The sequence below is a fragment of the Lichenostomus cassidix genome, chromosome 1 (genome assembly GCF_008360975.1).
Source record: "Lichenostomus cassidix isolate B80296 chromosome 1, HeHo_3.0, whole genome shotgun sequence".
NCBI classification, from domain to species: domain Eukaryota; kingdom Metazoa; phylum Chordata; class Aves; order Passeriformes; family Meliphagidae; genus Lichenostomus; species Lichenostomus cassidix.
In genome coordinates, this window is record NC_139479.1 from 2,357,212 (window position 1) to 2,377,550 (window position 20,339).

Here is a 20,339-nt window from a genome sequence, read left to right on the forward strand (position 1 = left end):
AGCACGCAGTGAAACTCGACAAAAAATCACCTCAGTACTGTGGTGTGACAGGATTGAATCAACCAACCCAAGGAGCGAAGTTCTGTTGTGTCACCACAGTGCAGAAATGTTTGGGGTTTGTATTTTTGGCGAAGTTCTAATGGCATTTCTTAATTTCTTCCCTCTCCCCACTCACAAAAACATCTGTAATGCTGAAAGCTCCACTGGATTTCTAACTTGGGAAGACGCTGTGGCAAAGCTCATAATTCTTCTCCCGCAGTTCAGCAGGGTAGTGTTACACAATTTGGCTACAAGAAAGCTCTGTAATAAATGACAGCTCTTGCAGCCCCTTGGCAGAGCCTGGCTCAGCCATCAGTCTTGTAAATGTTCCCATAACCATTGAAAAGTTGAAATAATTTGGAGCTGTGGCTTAACACGTTGTTAATCACGGAGCAAAGGGTTTGCTCTGGCTTCACCAGGAGTATTGATGTGACCCCCTGTGATTGTCTCTGATGTCAGCACAGGGATAAAATCCCAGCTTTTATCAGGTGCTGCTCCCATGATGGGACACAGCCTTCAGGGCCAGCATTTCAGGGAGCATTCCCCAAAATTTGGTCAGGTGTGAAGGCTTTCAGTTAATAAATCCCCTTGGGAACTCGGAGAGGTTGGTTGTGTGTCCATGGGGCTGTTTGTGGCTTTCACTGGGGGAGGAGGAGGTGATTAATGGCATTTTCCTGATAGATAATGAGAAACTGTTGGAGAGAGTGCAGAGGAGGCAGCAGGATGAGCAGAGGGATGGAGCAGCTCTGCTGGGAGGAAAGGCTGGCAGAGCTGGGATTGTTCAGCCTGGAGAGGAGAAGCTTTGGGGTGACCTCATTGTGGCCTTTTGGGGCCTGAAGGAGCTGCAGGAAACATGGAGAGAGACAATTGCCAAGGGCTGCAGGGACAGGACACAGGGAATGGCTGCAAAGTGCCAGAGGGCAGGGAGAGATGGGATCTTGGGAATTAGGAATTGTTCCCTGGCAGGGTGGGGAGGCCCTGGGATGGAATTCCCAGAGAAGCTGTGGCTGCCCCTGGATCCCTGGCAGTGTCCAAGGCCAGGCTGAACACTGGGGCTTGGAGCAGCCTGGGACAGTGGAAGGTGTCCCTGCCATGGCAGGGAATGGAACCAGATGATTTTTAATGTCTCTTCCCACCCAGAGCATTCCATGACTCTCTGAACTCTGCTCCCCTGCTCCAAACTGGAATTCCCTTGGGATCAGGCTGCCTGTGGTCAGCACCTCTTGGGCCAAGCAGCAATTCCATTCTGCAGGTTCCAACAAGTCCAAAGCCTCTGCCAAGGCAATGACCCAACCCAAGCTTCACAAAAGTCCAAAGGATCTTCTGGCTGCCTTGCTTGGCTTCCAGAAAGGAGTGGATTGAGTCTGGATGAGAGCAGGTAGCAAAACTCCACAGGAATGGAATCGCTTTTCAGGATCCCATTTAGGATCTTTGGGGAATTTCTCCAGTTTTTCATGTGGCTGCTTCATGTTGTTTCTGAATGAAAATGGCTCACAGTGACAAGAAAAAGAACCTATTTAAAGGAAATGACCCCAAGAATAGCAGGATGCCATGACTGGTGTTCTTCACCTCTCACAGATCTCATTCAGCTTCACAAATAATGTGGAAAAATTCCACTACAGCTTTCCAGTGGCAGTGCAAGGCAGACCAGCCTGGCCTGCTGCTGTTGTGTGGCTCCTTGAGCTGAATTGCTGTGAACAATTCTGTCAAAAGCAGGAGCACAGCCAGAGCCCTGACACTGCAAACTCTGGGATAAAGCTGGAGCTTGTTGCTAACAGGAGAAAGAGGGAGATTAAGATGACAACCGCAGGAGAAAATCCACTTTGCAGCCTTTTCCCACTGTCGTCTGTAGGAGAGGAAGCTCCAAGCACAGCTGATGAGGTGTGATGCTCGAGAGGAGGAGAGTTTGGGTTTGCAGGGATGTCTTGTTTTCCCACCAGCTCTGCCATCTCCCTGCACAAGCTCATTTTAAAAATTAACGGACCAGATCCTTCCCTGAGCTAATGCTGCTGCTTCAGAGCGGCAAAACAGCACTGAAGAGTCTCTTCCCGCTCCTGGAGCTCTGCTCTGCCTCAGGAAACATGGATCAGCCAGAAGGGATCATCCTAGACCCCAGAGTTTGGAGCAAATCCTTCTGGGGCAGGAGTGGGGTGAGAGGTGTCCTCACCCTCCCTGATGCTGAGCTGCTGCTGCTTTGGGGCTGCAGGCTGAGAGCAAAGATAATTTCACAAGGTGCTGATGGAACAAACATCCCCAGGGCTGGGAGAGTGTGGAAAGAGCCCAAATTTGGCATTGCCACCACAATCTGCTCTCCAGTCACACTGGATGTTTGCCACTCAAGAGCTTAAGGTTATTATTGCTGTTTTTCAACTGAAGGAAGAATTTCATTGGAGTTAATACAAAGTCAAAGATTTTTGGAAAGGTCTTAAGTACAGCTGGTGGTTCCCCTGCATTTCAGGTGAATTGACTGACTTTGTGCCCACAGAGTCCTTCTCCACCTCCTGCCTGGCCAGGGCAACACAGCTCAGAAACCCAGGAGTCCCATCCATGCTGAATGCCAAACACCTCACCTGCCATTTCACCTCCAGAGACAGAACTAAAACCTGTGTGTGTTTTCAAGGGGATCATCACTTGATCATTGCCAAAAGAACTGTGGATTGTTTCCATCTTGGGGAAAGGTGGTAAAAAATAGCACTTTTCTGTTTGTGCAGAAGCTGGGGGCTGAGGATGACTCCAATGATGAGCTCCAACAACAACTAAAACTCACCAGGTTCCATCAGGAGTGCCAGAGAGACATTTCTGACCTTGTCTTTTTAACACAAACACAAAACAGAATGGATCAAAGTTAAAAAAAATAGCCATCATATCTGGCACACAATTCTGCTGGTGTCTTAAGGAGGGACAGTGGGGAAGATACAAAAAACTTTCTATAATTCTCCCTTTTATCTCTTCTTTCCCTTTCCTCATCACAGAATGACAGAATGGCAGACTGACACCATCAGTGTAATCCTGAGCTGAGTGAAGGCTGTAATTTGATTAAGGGGCTCTGACAGGTTTTGAAACAATGCGTGAATGAACCTGGAGGATTTAATTCATTGCACGTGTAGGTGCTGCATAATGCAGTTTTTATAAACCTTCCCCAGCTGGAACATCCCTCCACCTCCTGCTCCTGCAGAATTCAGAGGGACTGAAGAGAACCTGTGAAAGGGCAGCTAATGAGGGGAAAATTCAGCGAGGTGCACTGAGCAAATGAAGACCTGCAGTGATCTGACAGCTGCTGGGAAAGCTGTGTGCAAAAGGAGCTGAAACTCTCCCCAAACACTGAACTGTTCCGAGATTAATTCCTCATCTCTCAGTTCATATCAGAGGCACAAAGTGAATAAACCACTGTCCCTTGACAAAGCCTGGGCTTGCACGGGGGGCTGCTGCAAGGACTTGTGGAAACTCAGCCAAGTTGATTAAAACCCACGACTCTGTCAGCACACAGCTCGAGGTGAACAGCTGTAGGTCAGCGCCGAAGAGATTTTCCCCAATTAAAGTATTAAAAATTTCCTTCTTCTGTGTCCAACACGAGTGGCTTAGCAGCTGGGTGGGAATCAGGCAGTGGATTAGAGCTAATTACTCTTGGCTCTCATCAATCAGGGCTCTGGATGGCAGATAAGTGGATGGGATGGCCTTGTGGAGCCTCCAGGGGAAATTTGGATCAAACATTGCCTGTTGCCTTCAGGATTTTGGCTAGAAGGCTTTGGACATGTTAATATTCAAATATTTTTCCACTCATCCAGCACAAGGAAGGAGTGATCCCTAGTTTTTTTAGTCAGTTTGGATCACTAGGCTCGCTGGGAGCAGAAAAAAACCTTCGAGACACTTTGCAGACAGACAAAACATCATCATAAATCCAGGTGTCTCCTGGCCCCAGAGAGAAGGGAGGCTCAATCCTCTGCTGGAAGGGAAGGAATCTCTTTTTCGTTCCTGAGACTCGACTTCAGCAGCACCCACACACTGTTCCTTGTGTTGGAAACTTAATAACTTCACTTGGAAAAAATCCTGCCTTTTTGATGGCAGTGGAAATAACATGACTTTTAAACAAGTAGAGGAGACTGTCATTGAAGTCGAGCCAGCTATGTGGGAGTCAGATGATTAAGGTAGATGTGGTGTAGGAGGGGAGAAATACTATCATTTGGGAAAAAAAAATAATACTGTATTTTCAGCAGGTTTAATGTTCTCTACCAGGAAAGTGGGGTTGTTATTATTAAGGGCATTACCAACATTAGATGCAGGGCTTGATTCTCTGTTGATGTGCCTTGGCTGTAATTGTTCCCTTCCATGCAAATTGCCTCAAAATGAGCCTCAGATCTCCCTGAGCTGTGTGAGTTGGAGTCTGGGGGAGATCTGGGCTCAGCTTTGCAGCTGGGGGAACAAAGAGGTAGAAGGTGGGATGGGATGGGATAATGGGATGGGATGATGGGATGGGATAATGGGATGGATGGGATGGGATGATGGGATGGATGGGATGGGATGGGATGGGATGGGATGGGATGGGATGGGATGGGATGGGATAATGGGATGGGATGGGATGGGATAATGGGATGGGATGGGATGGGGATGGGATGGGATGGGATGGGATTGATGGGATGGATGGGATAATGGGATGGATGGTATGGGATGGATAGGATGGGATAATTGGATGTGATGGGATGGATGGGATGGGATTGATGGGATGGATGGGATAATGGGATAGGATAGTGGGATGGGATGGGATGGGATGATGGGATAATGGGATAGGATGGGATGGGATGGGATGGGATGGGATGGGATAATGGGATGGGATAATGAGATGGGATGGGATAATCGGATGGGATGATGGGATGGGATGATGGGATGATGGGATGGGATGGAATAATGGGATGGGATGGGATGGAATAATGGGATGGGATGGGATGGGATGGGATGGGATGGGATGGGATGGGATGGAGGGATCTGCTCTGTCCATCTGGGCCACACCACTGTCTGTCTCACACCAAGGATCCATTCCTGATCTGCTCAGAAAGTGTTTCATTCTTCCTGGGCCAATCTGAGTTTTATCTCAAAGCGGTGTGATGCTCTTCCCTTTTTTTTTTTGGGAGGGGGAAAAAAGCTCCAGCAAGGACAACTCCTGCCCAAAGCTGGCTCCAGAGGGCCTGGAGGAGCTGCAGCATGGAGGACAATGCTAGGTTGGTGCTGGAAGGTTCTATTCTTGTTTGAAGCAGCTTCCACCTCTGAATCTGCAGCCCCTCTGCTCCTTTTCCTTGCCCATCCTGCTTTTTGGAATATCTCCTGTCTTCCCTTCCCATCCTATTTTTCGGACCATCTCTCTTCCCTTCCCATCCTGTTTTTTGGAGCATCTCCTCTCTTCCCATCCTGTTTTTTGGAGCATGGCACCCATGCTGGGCTTGCCCCTCTTTCTCTCTGTGGGATCAACCTCAATGAGGCCAAAAGGCTTGGATCTCAACATTCCACCCCTCAGAATCTCATTCCAAAGTGCCTTGTGCAAGATTTGGGTGTTCAAATTTAGAATCTGAAGCGTTGCTCACCTGGTAACTTTTTATATTTTCCTATTCCAATGGTCTTGCATTGCATTGTTCTAACAGGAGACAGAGGGGAGGAAAGAGAAAACCTGCACTGACCCCTAACAAATAGAATATTTATTCTGAGATAGATTTGGTATGATATCTTCTGGTCTGGATGTAAAACCTCAGCGTAGTGATTATGCAAAATCCCCGGTGATGACGTGGGTTAGATTTGACTCAAAGCAACAAATATTCTGCTGATTTAGTCAACTCAAGTGCTCTCACATGCCCTGAAAACTGCTCCAACTCATCCTGAGAGATCCTGAGAGAAAAAGTGCCAAAAAAGTGCTGAAAAATGCCCAAAAAGTGCTGGAAAAGTGCCAAAAAATTACCGAAAAAGTGCCAAAAAAGTGCCAAAAAGTGCCTTCTGAGTAGCAGCAATAACTTGTGTTTCACCATTAAAATGGTTTTGTGCTGTTAAAAAAACCCTTTTCCACCAGCAAATTTCCTTTTCTCCTCCTTGACAGCCTCGTACAACTTTCAGACTGGCAGGAAAAATAAGAGAAACCATAATCTGTGCTCGAAATGCTTTACAGAGAGCAGATCCTTCCTTTCTTAGCACCATTATTGGTCTCTGAGTGTGCAGTGGAGGAACTGATTGACCTCAACCCACAACCCCAATGACAACCACGACCTGCAAGTGAATTCCGATTTCTATCAATCCCTCTGCTTTTCTCTAACCTTTCTTCCCCCATTTCCACAAAAAGAGGGAGATTTTGTTCATTTTGCCTGGCATTTGAGTGCCAGTGTGTGTATCTGAGTCCCCCCAGCCTGAGCACTTTCCTGGTGTTTATTGCAATGTTGTGAACTCAGAGTTTTTCAGCAATCTGTGGTTCAAAACTCACTCGGAAAATTACATTTCTTCCCTGAGAGATTCCGACTGTTCCCAGGGTCTCTTTAACATCAGCCCTTCAGGCTCACAATAATGAAAGAAAAGCAAGATTTTACAGCCTGGAGAACAGAAGGGAACTACCCCAGCACAAATAATACTTTTTTTTACAAGATTTCCCAGCCTGAGCTGACTGTAATTACATGACATCCATGGAAAACACAGTTGCTGCCTAATGCCACCACCTGCTTGGAATATCCTCTTTATATCAGCATGGTTTCATCATCTCCTTGCAGTGTGATGCCACAGGGCCTCATGATAAAGACTTTATAACACATTTTAGAAGTGCCAGCGTGGATTAATGGCACAACCTGCATTTTCTGGGTTTTTGGAGCACCAATTCCACACGAAGTGTCATTTTTCTCCACACCTGTTCCTGCTGTTGTTTTCTTCTCCTTTTGTCTAAGCAACCTACAGGTATGTTGTGTATTTTGTCCATTCAAGTCACTTATGACCGTCCTTTATGGAGTTGCTTTAATATGGAATTTTCCTTATCTTCTCCAGTCCTGCAATGGGTAGAATAGTGGAGATAAAGCTTTCTGTGCTGCATGGTGCTGCCAGGGCCTCACAACCAGGATTTCTTCCCTAATATCCCATCTAACCCTACTCTCTTCCTTTATTTTTCCAATTCTTCCACCTGTTTCCTCAGTCACACAAATCCCCTTTACTCCCAGTCTACAATTCTCACCTCTCTCATGGTTGCTGCTGCTGCAGCCCTGGGGATTTGTTTCAGCCAAAAAGGTTCATTTTGTGCTCTCCTCATGTTGGTTTCCACGTCTCAATAAATAAATAATAAATCTGGAAATCAGAACTGGTTGAAGAGTGAGGGGTGGGAGACTCACAGCACCAACTCCTCTTGCCCTGGCTGTGCTGCAGAGTTCAGCTGGGAGGTGCTGGATAGAAACTGCTCTGATGACTGAAAACTTTCTGTGAGTTTGATTTTGGTCACTTTGCCAACACCATCAAAGCTTGACTGGGGTATTTTCAGCATCAGAGGACCTTTTTGGCATCAGAGGCTCTTCAGGAGACTCTGAAATATTAAGATTTTTTCTCTTTATAGGGTCCTGCTAGCAAGAAGTGAAAGTGCTTAACCTGAAAAAAAAATTCCCAAGCTCCTGGAAACGTTTTAATTTTTTTTTTCTTACCGTGTTATTGTGGTTTGCTGGGTGTGATGTTTACACAGTTTGATGAAAAGGGTTTTTAGGAGAGATGTGATCTCTGTCTTGGCTTCCACAGGGAGGATCAGCCCTGAGGTTTGTGTTTGCAGGAATTTCTCCTCCAGCTCTGTTATCTTTCCAACGCAATATTTGGGATGGACCTGCTGTACCTGCTGGAATTTCAGCTTCTGGTTCCTTTCTTTGTAACAGATGAAGCATCAAACCACAGCTGGAAAGTGTGGTGGGAGGGATGAGCTCAGAACCCAAGGAAGAGAGACAGAGGAAGGAGAATTTCCATGGACTGAACATTTTTGTTCATAGCAATTGATGCCTTAAGGATTTTTAGCTTCTATTCTTCACATATCTGTAGCTTTGGTGTAGTTTTAGGCTCCATATAAAGTGCTAAAAACCTCTGTTCCCAGCATTTTAGACAAAACAATTCCTCTGAGTTGGGAATCCAAGGACATTTCACTGCCTCAGAGCCCCAAAATATGGAAATAATAGTGAACTGGGGGAGCAGCTTGGGGCTACTGACATCATCAGCTGAAGGTGTAATTGGAGAATTGAGGCTAATATGTTAACAGACAGAACTTATAAAATGTGAAGAACTCATGACTCACTGTCCATTTTGGGTGTAGCCTCTGGACTAGGCTTTGTCTGCCCTGAATGCACCTGAAGGCCTTTAATAAATTAATCTGCTTTTTATTCTCTTGACTCTGCCTGGCCTCTGTTTCAGGCAATCCTGGTTAAGGCACCCCAGTGTCTGTGTTTGCCATGGGCAGATTGTACAGTGAAATATTCCAGGTTTTTGGGTCTGTCCTGTGGAATGGCTCACTCCATCCACCTGCAGAGAGCAGAACAGCTCAGGGCTGCAGGACAGATTTCCCTCAGAATATCTGAGATGGATTTTCCTAGAATATCTGAGACAGATTTGGTGAGATATCTTCTGCTCTGGATGTAAAATCTCAGCCTGCTGCTTAAGGAACATCCAGCCTTGCTCCTCCCATGGCTGTGGAGTCACAGAGGTTGTGAGGCCAAAACTTCCAGGGTGGGTATTAAATCCAGATTATAACCATCCACCTGCTTCTAATCCTCCATTGGCCTCTTAATTAGAGCATTAATTGCTTCTTCCCCTAGACCATGAAGGAGCTGACAGGCACAGCACAGCTCAGCTCAGCCCTTTAGGCTCCTAATTCAGAGTCACTCAGTTCTGCTCCCAGCTCTGGGAGGCCTTTGGATCAGGTTGTACATCAAACCTCAGATCCACATGGACAGGGGATGTCTTTCCACTGAATTTCCATCACTGATGGATTTGGAATACTTGAAGGATGTCTTAGATCCCTTTGGAGGGCAAAGGAAGATGCAGCAAGGTTAAAATCCCTGTTTTGGGTCTTAAACCCTGGATCTTGACTAATTTAAAATCCTGCTTTAGTTGTGATCAGGCCCTGAGGGGAGTGCAGATTCAGAGCACTAAATAAATAAATAAATAATTTTATAGCACTAAATACATAAATAAAGAGCAGATTTAACCTTTGACTCAAGGTAGAAGAGCATTTTCCTTAAAATCAAAGCAAAACCTTCCCCCCTTCAGAGCTGTGGAGTGTGGCTGCTGCCTTTGAAGCAGATTTTTGGCCAGACAAGAACCTCTGACTGCCTCAAAACCTTTGGCTTTGGACTCTTCACCACTTTTTCATGGCATCTGCCACGGCTCTATTGGCAGTTAGAGACTCATTGCTGCACTTAATATCTGAAAAAGTGCCTAATTTGGGCTAATTCGTTGTCTTCCCACTGGAAAAGGAGACTAATGGAAAAAGAATTGGAAAACCATGGAGATGGAAGGAGGGGTTTTCCCACCCTGGAGATCTAAGTGTAATAAATTTATACTTCTTATGCAAGGTTGCAAAAAAGAAAAAAAATGAAAAGGAAAAAAGAACCTAATGCTGGTTAAAAAAGAATGCCAGCACAATTTAATTAATTTAATTGGAGTGGCTGAGTCATAAATCTTTTATGTTCTGGTGGTGCCTGGCAGCTGTGCCAGAGTCAGATGGATTTTTCTCTTTTAGGGGAAGCTCCTCTCTCTGACTCCAGTTCTGCACCAGTCAGAAATTTGGGATCAAAGCTGTCAAAGGGATTCTCTCTCGAAAAGTCTGGGATGTCTTGTAAGACACAAGTTGAGATGATGATGATAATAATGGCAATAAGGACAATTCAGCAGTTGTTTTTAGCTGGGTTTTGTGCTGGCAGCTGGAATCAGAGTCTGTCTCTTGGGAAAAGGAGCAGGAAATCCATGGCCAATCCATGCTGGACACTCATCTCAACCTCCCTCACTCTCCAGAGGGGCAGAAAGAGGCAAAAAGTACCCCAGAGTGTGAGTTATCCTTCCCACTATTCACTTTTGAGAAGTTAACGGAATTGAGCCAAATATTCCCTCTGAGTTTGTTTTCTAAATGAAATTTTAGCATTCCTCAGAAATCTCGAACGTGTTCCTCATAACCACTGGAAATTTAGGTTTGGAGATCTCTTTCCTTTTTGCTTTGTTTTGAAGGTTTCTTTAAATCAGGTTTTTTTCTGGTCTAGGTTGTAAGAACGGGATATCTCATATTCAACAATCCTACATTTATTAAAATCCTGTTTTTCACACTAAAGGTTTATGCCATTCAACAGAAATCTCAACTAAGGAAAATCACCAAAATCAAGAAGAAAAGAGATCTTGGAGAGCACTGAGACTTTCTTGAAGTCATTCTTGGGAATGTTGGGAATGAAGGAGAGGGAGTGAGCAAGCAAGAGTCCAGATTTGTGTTTGACTTTCCTTGGAATGCACTGATTGAGACCACTGAGATCCCTGCAATTCTTTGTGATTTGTTTTTCCTTCAATCCCTTGAGGACTTTTTTCAGTGGCCTTGGGAATCCTGGGAAATGTTCCCTGATGGGAGTTTTCAGTGCTGGCAGCTGCTTTCTAGGATAAAAAAAAATAAACTCATAAATTCTGTCTTTTTTCACGTATTCTATGTAGCCAGTGGTGTTTCTGCTGTCCACAGCCTTGTCCTTTTTATTTACTAACTGTTGAGTTTGAATTTCTGGTTTGCTTCACAACTTTGCTCATTCTTCCACCTTTCAGGTCCCTTTTGGCTTCACAGCTGCTGCTCTGTTCAGTTTGGTGAAAACCTCCTGCTCAAGGGGAATAATCTTTCTTCTCCCATTCCTTGGAAATGTATGTCAATATTTGTAACTTATGGTTCTCAGGGAGTGCAGTGCAACGTGTTTGTCCTGCATGACAATTCAGGGAGACAGGAGGAAACAGTATTGTACAGCTGGAAGGAAATAAGCACTGAGGGGAGAAGTGAAAAGATCTTTTAGAAATAGGGGAGAGAGCAGAGTTTGCCAAAACTCCTTCCCAGGGTTTTGAGCTGCAGGCTGCACAGATAGACTTCATATCTGGAGATCAGAGTGAGTGGAAAAGGTAATCAACATGAAGGAATCAGTTCATTCCAGCCAAATTCCAGGGGTGAGGCATTACCCTGACTCAAATCCATGCCTGGGATTTCACCTCCATCATCTCCAGGCAGGTAATGACCTCGGATGACCAAAAGTGGAAGTCTAAAATTAGAAATACCGGCGAAATATTCCCTTTTCCAGGAAAACATTCCAGTGCTGACCCTGTTTTACACTGTTGCAGGAGCAAGAGGACAAGCTGAGCTCACTCAAGTCGATGGTGTCGTCTCAGAAAGTGCTCTGGAATGGAAAAGGCACTGCAGTGGCCCCAAGCAGCTCTGCCAGGGGCTCAGGGATCCCATCTGCACTTGGAGAGCAGGTGGAACATGTTCAGTGAGCTAATCCTGCCCGGGGAATGCTCTGCCCTGGATAGGGCTGAGGTGCCCTTTGCAGAGCATCCTCCCTCTGCTTCTGGGGATGGTGTGGCACAGGGACACTGGCACTGCTCCCTGCTGTCACTCCTGGGCTCTGGGATGGCTCTGGAGCCCCAGGGAACAGCAGGAACACCTTTGTGCCTTCAGCCTGGGCTAAAACTGGGAGTTTTCTCCTGGAAAACTGTTGCTGGGAGTTGTGCTGGGAGCAGAGGAGTGTCTGGAATCACAGGGTTTTTAGGGAGAGGCAATGGAGAAGGTGCCAGTCCAGCTTCCCACTGTGTCCTTCTGCTTGGGAAACAGGAGCAGGACAAAGCAAATTTTGGGATCCTGGGATTCCTCTGGCTGTGGGGATCATGAGACGTGCAAGGGATGATGTTTGCAGGCTGATGAGTGGTGAGCAAAAACAGGATTTGGGGTACTTCTCTCTGCCTGGCCCTGGTTTGGGAAGGAACAATATTCCCAGCTCAGGTCTGTGGGATCATGGGAAGAGCTGGAATCTGTCCTGGTTCCACCCCAGAGAGACCTAGCAGGGACTGCAGGGACAGGAAGTGCAAAATGAAGCTCTTCTCGTGCAGGGCTGATGTATGGTCAGCACAGAATTATTTAATAATATCCAATCTGCTAGGTAAGCCCTAAAAATGTGGGTTTTTATGGCTCTTACCTTTGAATAGATGAGTTACTGCTTGAATCTATTATATTTCAACATTTAGGGGTGAGGGAGCTGCTGGGGCTGTGAAGAGCTGAGAATTAATTGGTGACAAAGGTGGCAGAGATGGACAAAAAGCCATCATCAAACATTCAGGAACAGATTTGCACAGCACAGCACTACCCAGAGAATAAAGCTGTTAAACAAATGTGTGATCCCTTTTTCTTGAAAGTGAGATACAGCAAAATTTTAGTTGAAATACTCATAACCAGCACATTTTTTTTTAGTTTTGCTCCCTGATTTCTTGCTATTTTTCCTAGTTTTGACTACTGAGAAATTGTAATTTCCCCCTTTAAGCCTTACAGTCTCCTTCAGTGACCAAACTAATTTTTCCACCTGTAGAGAAAGTTTCCTGGAGGAAAAATCCCAGTGAAATGGGAATGCCTTTCCCTGCTGCCATTTAAAACCCATCCATGCCAATGCCCCTAATTCCCTGTATCAGAATAAATAAATAAATGACACTGAAATGTTGTGTTAGAATCAGTGAAATGAAAAGGAATAAAAGTGAAAGGAGCTGCTGGCAGCTCCAGGGACGTGGGGATGTGTGAGAAGCTCAACCTTGCCCAAGTCTAGCAGGCAGCATCAGGAGATGTTCAAACTCCTAAAATAGAAAGGAAAACTGCCAGACTGGAGAGCCCTCGTGTTCTGATCGTTCCTGAAACGAGGACAATCCAGTTGGGAGCAGAAGCCACTCATTCCTGACCCTGCTTCCACTGCATTCCAGTCACTGCACTTTGGTCACATCCTGGAGCACAATGAAATCCACTTCTGTCTGGCAGAAGCACTCAGGTGGCAGAAATCCTGGTGCTTCTCTTCCTTTCCCCTTCAGAAGCAGCTGGAGAGGATAAACATTTCTCCTTTGAAGAGCAGTGGAAAATGCAAGGGAAACTCTTACCCCAGCAATGTTTATCTGGAGAGGTTTTGAAGGGCTGGAGCTGCTGAAATCCATAGCAGAGGGAGGTATCTGCTAGGTCTGGGCAAGGACAAGGGGTAAAAATATGACAATTCATCCCAGAGAAACCAAAACCACCACAAATCAGTGGGTCAAAGGGGCTGCAGGGAAGAGGGGAACAGCTTTATACAATGTTTGGTCAAAAGCACCTTTTACTGGGTAAATAACCATCCAGGTGAATATTTTATTGCTTTGCACACTTATTTTCCACAGCTGGCAAATTGTGCATTTTTCTGGATCTTCTGCTGCTCTCAAGCTGCCCCTGTGTCAGAGTTATAAACACACCCTATTGCAAGTTTATTTGCAAATTTATCCCCGTTTATTTGTAAAATTGTCCCTGTGAACCTGAAGTTCTCCGTCTGGCTTTGCTGCTTATTTTTCTGACAGCTACAAATGTGCAGATTATTTTCTTTCCTCAGTGCTGTTTCTGTTCTCAGCTGTTTATTTTCAGGCAGAGGGAATTGCCAGAGTGTCACTGAGTGCACCACACTGGCCAGAAACAACCTCACAAGCTTTGTGCAGAATTTTCCTCTTTCTCACCTTTTTTTTTTCTCCTTTTTTTTTTTTTGTATCACTTTCTCTCTCTCTCTCTGAGTTTCTTTCTCTCAGTTTCTCTTGCTATTGTACCATACCTGGCCAGAAACAACTTGACAAGCTTTGTTCTGAATTTTCCTCTTTCTCACCTTTCCTTTTTTATTTTTTTTTTTGGTATCTCTCTCTCTCTCTCTCTGACTTTCTTTCTCTCAGTTTCTCTTGCTATTGTACATACCTGACTTTCCCACTCCACCTCCCAAATTTAAAAGGCTTTCCCTTTCTTCTTATGGGTCTATTCCCTTATCAGAATTCTCCCTTTGGAAGCCTTGCTTAATTTTTAAAAATTCCTGCTTTGCTTATGATGATAAGACTTCCCTTAAAAAAATTTAAGCCTATGCTTAGGAAGAGGCTATTAAATGATCATAAAATACTCCTAATTGTAGATTATTTTAAATTTAAAACTCTGGCAAATGGGGGCTGCAAAATGTGGAAATACCAGCTGTGTTGTCCAGATGCAGTGAGTGAAGTTGGTTGGATTTTTACCTCTCATTCCTGGAGGCTCCATGGAAGCCTCGTGTAATATGTACCATGATTGTGTTGTCCCAAAATTGGGTTTTTTTTTGACATTTGAGAGACAAGCATCACCATCAGCAGAAGCACAGAGACAAATCTTTGCGGAAATTTTATCCTTTGAATCTGAAGAAATATTTCGGAATGTCATTTTAGCTAAATAAATAAACAAATAAATCAAGCTGCATACTGGAAGATCTACAACAAATTTTTTTTTTTTTTTAAAAAGAGTCTGATTTTGAGTTGGATGATGTGTGGAAGAGTCAGATTGACTTCATGTTTTTTGGAAAATGCCTTGCTGAGGATTTTGCCCTCAAAGGGATCTTTATGGTGGAATGGATGGGAATAGCCAAGGTCTAGGGATCCTCCCTGGGGTGATGTTTTGTTCTGTGCCCTAGTAGGGACACATCCACTTCTTTTTGCATCTCAGGAACTTCTGGCAATCCTTCCATGGTCCTTGATTTGAACTTTCTGTTGAATTTTAGCTTGGTTCCTTATTTTAATGCCATTTAATAAAATGCATTATTCTTAATTTCCTCTCCTAACACGCAATGCACACTTCACATGGCAATCCATGAAAAAGTTGTGTTTCATTGGTAGATGTGATTTTGGAGTCCTTGAGGTGGAAAATATTATCAAAGTATCTCACCTGTTCAGTAAAGCTTGAAACACAATAGTACCAACAATTAACAACAGTAATAGCAATTTTTTTACCCTTATCTTTTCCCATTTTTATTTCTCATCGAAGCTAAAGCTGCTGTCAGAGGGGGAAAACTCTGAAAATAGCTAAAGGGTTGTTTTCCCTGGTCAGACTTGGGAGTGGCTTTTCTGATGGATGAGTCAATCTGATGAGCTCAGCCTGGTTTGGATCCACCAGCAGTGACACTGGATGAGGACATTGCTAGGTGACATCACAGTTTCTTGGCTTCAGAGTTGATAATTTTGTATTTGTGACTTTGTTGGCAGCAATGAGGGGTTGGACTTTGCTGCTGTGGGCAAAACTCCTTTTGCTGCTCTCACTCCGCATCGGGTGGAAGAAGAAAATGTGAATATTTGACAGACTAAATTGGCCTGCAGTGTTTGCCAGGGTGTCACTTGTAAATATTTATAAATTAAAAGAGGGAAAATGCCTGGTTTTGGTTAAAGGTTGGCCTGGTTGTACCTTCAACAAAAATAACTCAATGCATGAGGTCAAAGGACAGAACAAGAAGCTACTTCTGCACAAATACATTTTAGAAACTGTGCTGGTAATTCTGACATTATCCAATGGTCTCCCCTTGTACCTCAGCAGAACAGAGCAGTTTAAAATGGGAAATAGACCCACCCAGTGCAGGGAAAACCCTTTAATCCTGGATATCTTCCATGGGGATTTCAAATCACTGCATTCAGCTTCTCTCTTGATACGGACTGGAAAGGTTTGAGATAATGACAGATTTGATTTTTACCCTAAACTTTGCCAACCCAAGGGAGGTTTTGTGCTCCAGGGAAGGCTGGAGCACCCCAGAGAGCCCAGGGGTGTGCAGGGGTGCAAATGAGGTGAGGGAAGGGGGGAGACACCTGGAGAGTGGTGAGGCTTAAACCAACGAAATTTGCTGCACTGCAGAAATATTCTGCTTTTTCCTCTTGTAGGTGGCTTTGGTGAGACATTTTTTATTCTTCCACTACTTGCCAATCACTTTGCTGGGAAACGTGGTGTTCAGCAAACCTGAAAATATCCTCCACCCCCTGGGATGTCAAGTTCCCTCAGCTGCAATTCCGAGATTTCGGGATGGTTTGGGGAACAAACAGCAATTTCCTCATTGTCTCACCCGAAGGTGATGCAGATGTTTGAAATCTCAGTGCCTCCTGCACAGATCAGGAGCACTAAACATTTCATCTTGATTTCTCCTTCAGCACCACCTACTTCCGGGAAAATTTGGAAGCCTCGCATTTACCGCTTCAAATTCCCTGCCAAGTTCCTTTCAGTTTTTTATTTCTTCTTTTTTTTTCCCCCCCCTGCTCCATTTTTGTCTCACACGTTTATTATATGGTGACAAATGCAGTTTTCTTCTGCCACCACATAATAGATGTGTGAAACACACACACACACACATGTTCTAGTAAGAGACTGCTCTTTATTTCCTGCCTCCAGTTGCAGAACATGAGTCAGGGTTGGAAAGGTTGTGCCTCTGTCAGAGCTGTGGGATCCACGTGCTCAAAATTCCCCGGGTTTTGCTGCAGTCATGGGGAAAAAATGGCAAATCTCATTCTTATATTTCTATACTTGGTGTTTTCTCCTCCCACAAGCGCATCAGATCTTCATTTTATAATCACCGTTCCCTTGCGTTGATTATATTTACTTATTTCAGACACTGATGCTGTTATTAACACGAAAAAATAATATCTCCAGCTCCTAAAACACAGATAAAAGCACCCTCCTGTTTTTCTGGTTTTAATGGGAAGAAACATTATTTCAGCAGTGTTTTTGCTGTGCATTCCAAGCACTGTTTTCTCTGCATCCAGTGCTTTCTGCTGCATAAATTGCAGGTAACAACCACCCAGCATCTCCACGAGGCTCAACATTCCTTCTTTACATCCCAGCTCTCCGTGTTCTGTGCCCTTCTGTGGGGACACCAGTGAAATACAGAACCAAGATTTTTTATGAGCTAAAGTGGAACCAGCCCCACATCACAAGTTAGAACAGAAAACAAGCGAAACAAGCAGGTGAAAAGAAAAAGAGAAAACCGAACTCAGCATCACTTCCTGCTGGATCCAAGCAGCCTTGGAATGACACAGGGTTGTTCTGCAGTCACCCAGGGGAGGTTGGAAGCAGCAGGATTGTGATGCTTCCACGTTAATTGCAAACAGAGTTTTGGAATTGAAATATTTTTTTTCTTTCTCTCCTGAGCAGTTTTATCCCACAAGGTCCCTGCGGTTGGGCTGCTCCTGCAATAGAATGACAAATAACTGGGTGACACGCTGTGAAAAACGTAGAAAATGAGAGATGCTATCCCATTTTCCAAACAGAGCAGGAACAACGCTAATTCCGTTAGGCAAGATGGAACAGACAATTAAACTGGGCATGCTTTTAATTTTGGAGCTCACCAGAGAACGGACGCCTTTTTCAAACGTAACCACTGTGGAAGTGATTCCTTTAAAACGAAGCAAAACCACTGATTTTCCTTGCTAAAATTAAAGCATTTACCTCATACAAAGTATAAGAAATGTTACCTGTTGCCTCCACCATTCCTTCTAGGATTACAACAATTTCTAGCTCCTCTTTGGGCAACTGGGCTTTGGAAATCTCCCAGAAAGGACTCTGCTGGTTAATCTCATGGCTGATGATCAGTGGTGAAACCAAAAAGAGACGATCATCCCCTGTGTAATAACCTACGTTGATATCTGTCTGGTTGAGTGGTATAAATTCCCCCTCCTTTGTCTGTTTGGATTTGATCAACTTGGCTCGTATTGATGCCTCTACAATGTGTGAATTCCTAAGGTCTCCTACTCGGAACATCAGACACAGCTTTCCATCCCGCATGGAAATGACTGCGTTTGTAGAAAAAACCAAGGTCTCCGCCCTCTTCTTGGGTTGGGATATTTTCACAAACATGCAGCCAACCATGAAGGCGTTGACGATGGAACCTAGGACAGACTGCACTAAAAGCAGGATAATTCCCTCGGGACACTTGTCCGTGATGACCCGGTAACCGTACCCAATGGTGGTTTCTGTCTCGATTGAGAATAAAAAGGCTGAGACAAACCCATTGAGGTTGCTGACGCAGGGGGTCCACGTGCTGTCCCCTATGTGATCCATGTCCCCTCGCATGTAGGCAATGAGCCACCAGATCATGCCAAAGAACAGCCAGGTCACAGTGTAAACCATGACGAAGATCAGCAGGTTGAACCTCCACTTGAGATCCACCAGGGTGGTGAAGATGTCAGTCAAGTACCGGTAAGTCTCTCTGACATTCCCGTGGTGGACGTTGCATTTCCCATCTTTCCGAACGTACCTCTGGATTTTCCTCTTGGCACATTCTTTGCTTAGGTTTTTTGGCAGATCCTCTCTAGCTTGTTTGGGCAGCTTTGGTTGATGGATGGTGACAGGGCTCTCGATGTCCTGCTCCATTGAGTCTTCTTCCAGGACGTTGGCTGGAAACAAAAAAAAACAAGGAACAGTCGTTATTCCTTTTATTATTCCTCTAAATCAACACAGAACTTCCTGTGTCATGACTGGCAGGAAATTGCTGTTAATCAACAACATGACCATCCTTGTTGTTTGCTAACCCATGAGATTCACCACAAAAATTTAAATTATTCCAAGCACCCTCACTTCATTGCTAAACAGAAATAAAATGAAAAGCAAACTCTCGTTTCTTACCAGGTCGTCCTATCTACATCTGTATTTAAATTCCACGAGATGGGTTTAAGCAGATATTCCTCCCAACCTCCCTCCTTTTACAGCTTAATGAACGAAATTTCTTATGCACCAAATAAGATCTTACAGAGATAGAGGAAATAAATGAGGGGATGGATTCACTTGGGGGTGAGCAGAGAAAATGAATTATTGTTGAGCTATTTTTTCTCATCAATTACTTTGCTGTGGGGAAAGTATTAAATAATCACAAGGAGGTTTTTTTTTTTTTTTTTAAAAAGCCAGCAGTTTTTAGAAAGAGCCAATCCTCCTCTTGTTCAAGGAAAGTTGTAATATCTGTCAAGAGCAATTCAAGCACACTTCCACAGAAAATCAATGTCCTGCTGATAATGAGACAGGGAATTGTGTGTCCTTCTCCCAGCAACATAAAACCTATGGTACTTCAGATTTCATTTGAATTCACTGTGCCTGTGGCCTTTAATTCAAGTGTACCTTGTTCTCTAATGATATGGACCTTTTTTTGAAATTCCCCAGCCTTTGGAGATAAATAGCTTCATTATGGTTATGTGCCAGAGAAAAGGAAGAGTGTAGTGAGGAGGAGAGTGCTTTAATTGAATGTGTTTTGCATGGAGGACACGGTGAGGTCTGGGGTAATTGTTGTTTTCAACTGAAATCCTTCTGTTTTCTGGGGCTTCTTCCTGCAGGAGTTTCAGCTCTTGAATTCCTAATTCTTTCTCTTCTGGCTAACTGATCTCACTCTTCCGCCAGGCTGCAAAGGGAAAAGTCTCCTGCTGGCTCTGCCCAGATGCTTGAATCTGAAAACAGAATCCTAGACTGGTTTGAGTTGGGAGGGACCTTAAATCCCACCCAGTGCCACCCCAGCCATGGCAGGGACACCTTCCACTGTCCCAGGCTGCTCCAAGCCCCAATGTCCAACCTGGCCTTAGACACTGCCAGGGATCCAGGGGCAGCCACAGCTTCTCTGGGAATTCCATCCCAGTCCCTCCCCACCCTGCCAGGGTAGGATTTCTCCCCCAAATCCCATTTAAGCAGCAGCACTGCTGTGCTGTTGCACCATCCTTTATGGAGTGCTGCACAAGGGCTGCTCCTGGTGGGTCAGTGTGGCTGAAAAAGCATTTTTCACCCTTAGAAACATGTGCTGTGCAGCAGATCCTGAGTGGATTCTCACAGCACCTGCACTTTTTCCAAGCTGTGCAGGCTCACCCCTGTGGAGAAAATCACAGACTCTTGGAAAGTTTTAGGGGTGACCAAAATACCTAGGGGGAAAATAAAATGTTCTAGACTGGTTGTCTCCTCTCCTGGTCTGCTTCTATCATCAAAGAAACCCTCAAAGGCTGACAGCGTCATGGAAATCTGAGAGCAAACCCATGTTTTAAGGCTGTGCCCCCATCCTGTGTCACCTTTTCCATTTGCTGCTGAGTCTCAGCAGCATTTCTGGGGCTGGTGGCAGTGGCAGCCCTGGAGATGTGTCACGAGGCTCTAGTTCTGAATGAACTCTCCCAGCCGGTGACACTGCCTGCTTGCATTATCCCTGACGCTGGGCAAGGCATGACAAAACACAATCAAAGGCATTGCAGGGCCCTTGTGAGGCAGACTTGAGCCAAAGCCAGAAAATCTGAAGTTAAGGCTTCACACTTTATGC

At 44.8% G+C, this 20,339-nt stretch overlaps 1 protein-coding gene across 2 annotated transcripts in view; it reads right to left on the reverse strand.

Moving 5' to 3' along the window:
* The window catches only part of KCNJ6 (potassium inwardly rectifying channel subfamily J member 6), a 143,011-nt gene that overhangs the window by 13,622 nt on the left and 109,050 nt on the right, over nt 1-20,339 (reverse strand). For both annotated transcript variants that reach the window (XM_085080695.1, XM_085080614.1), the window contains one exon: nt 17,533-18,453. In XM_085080695.1, coding sequence (XP_084936821.1) covers nt 17,533-18,430 — 898 coding nt within the window. In that variant the 5' untranslated portion in view covers nt 18,431-18,453. The remainder of the gene's footprint in view (nt 1-17,532; nt 18,454-20,339) is intronic.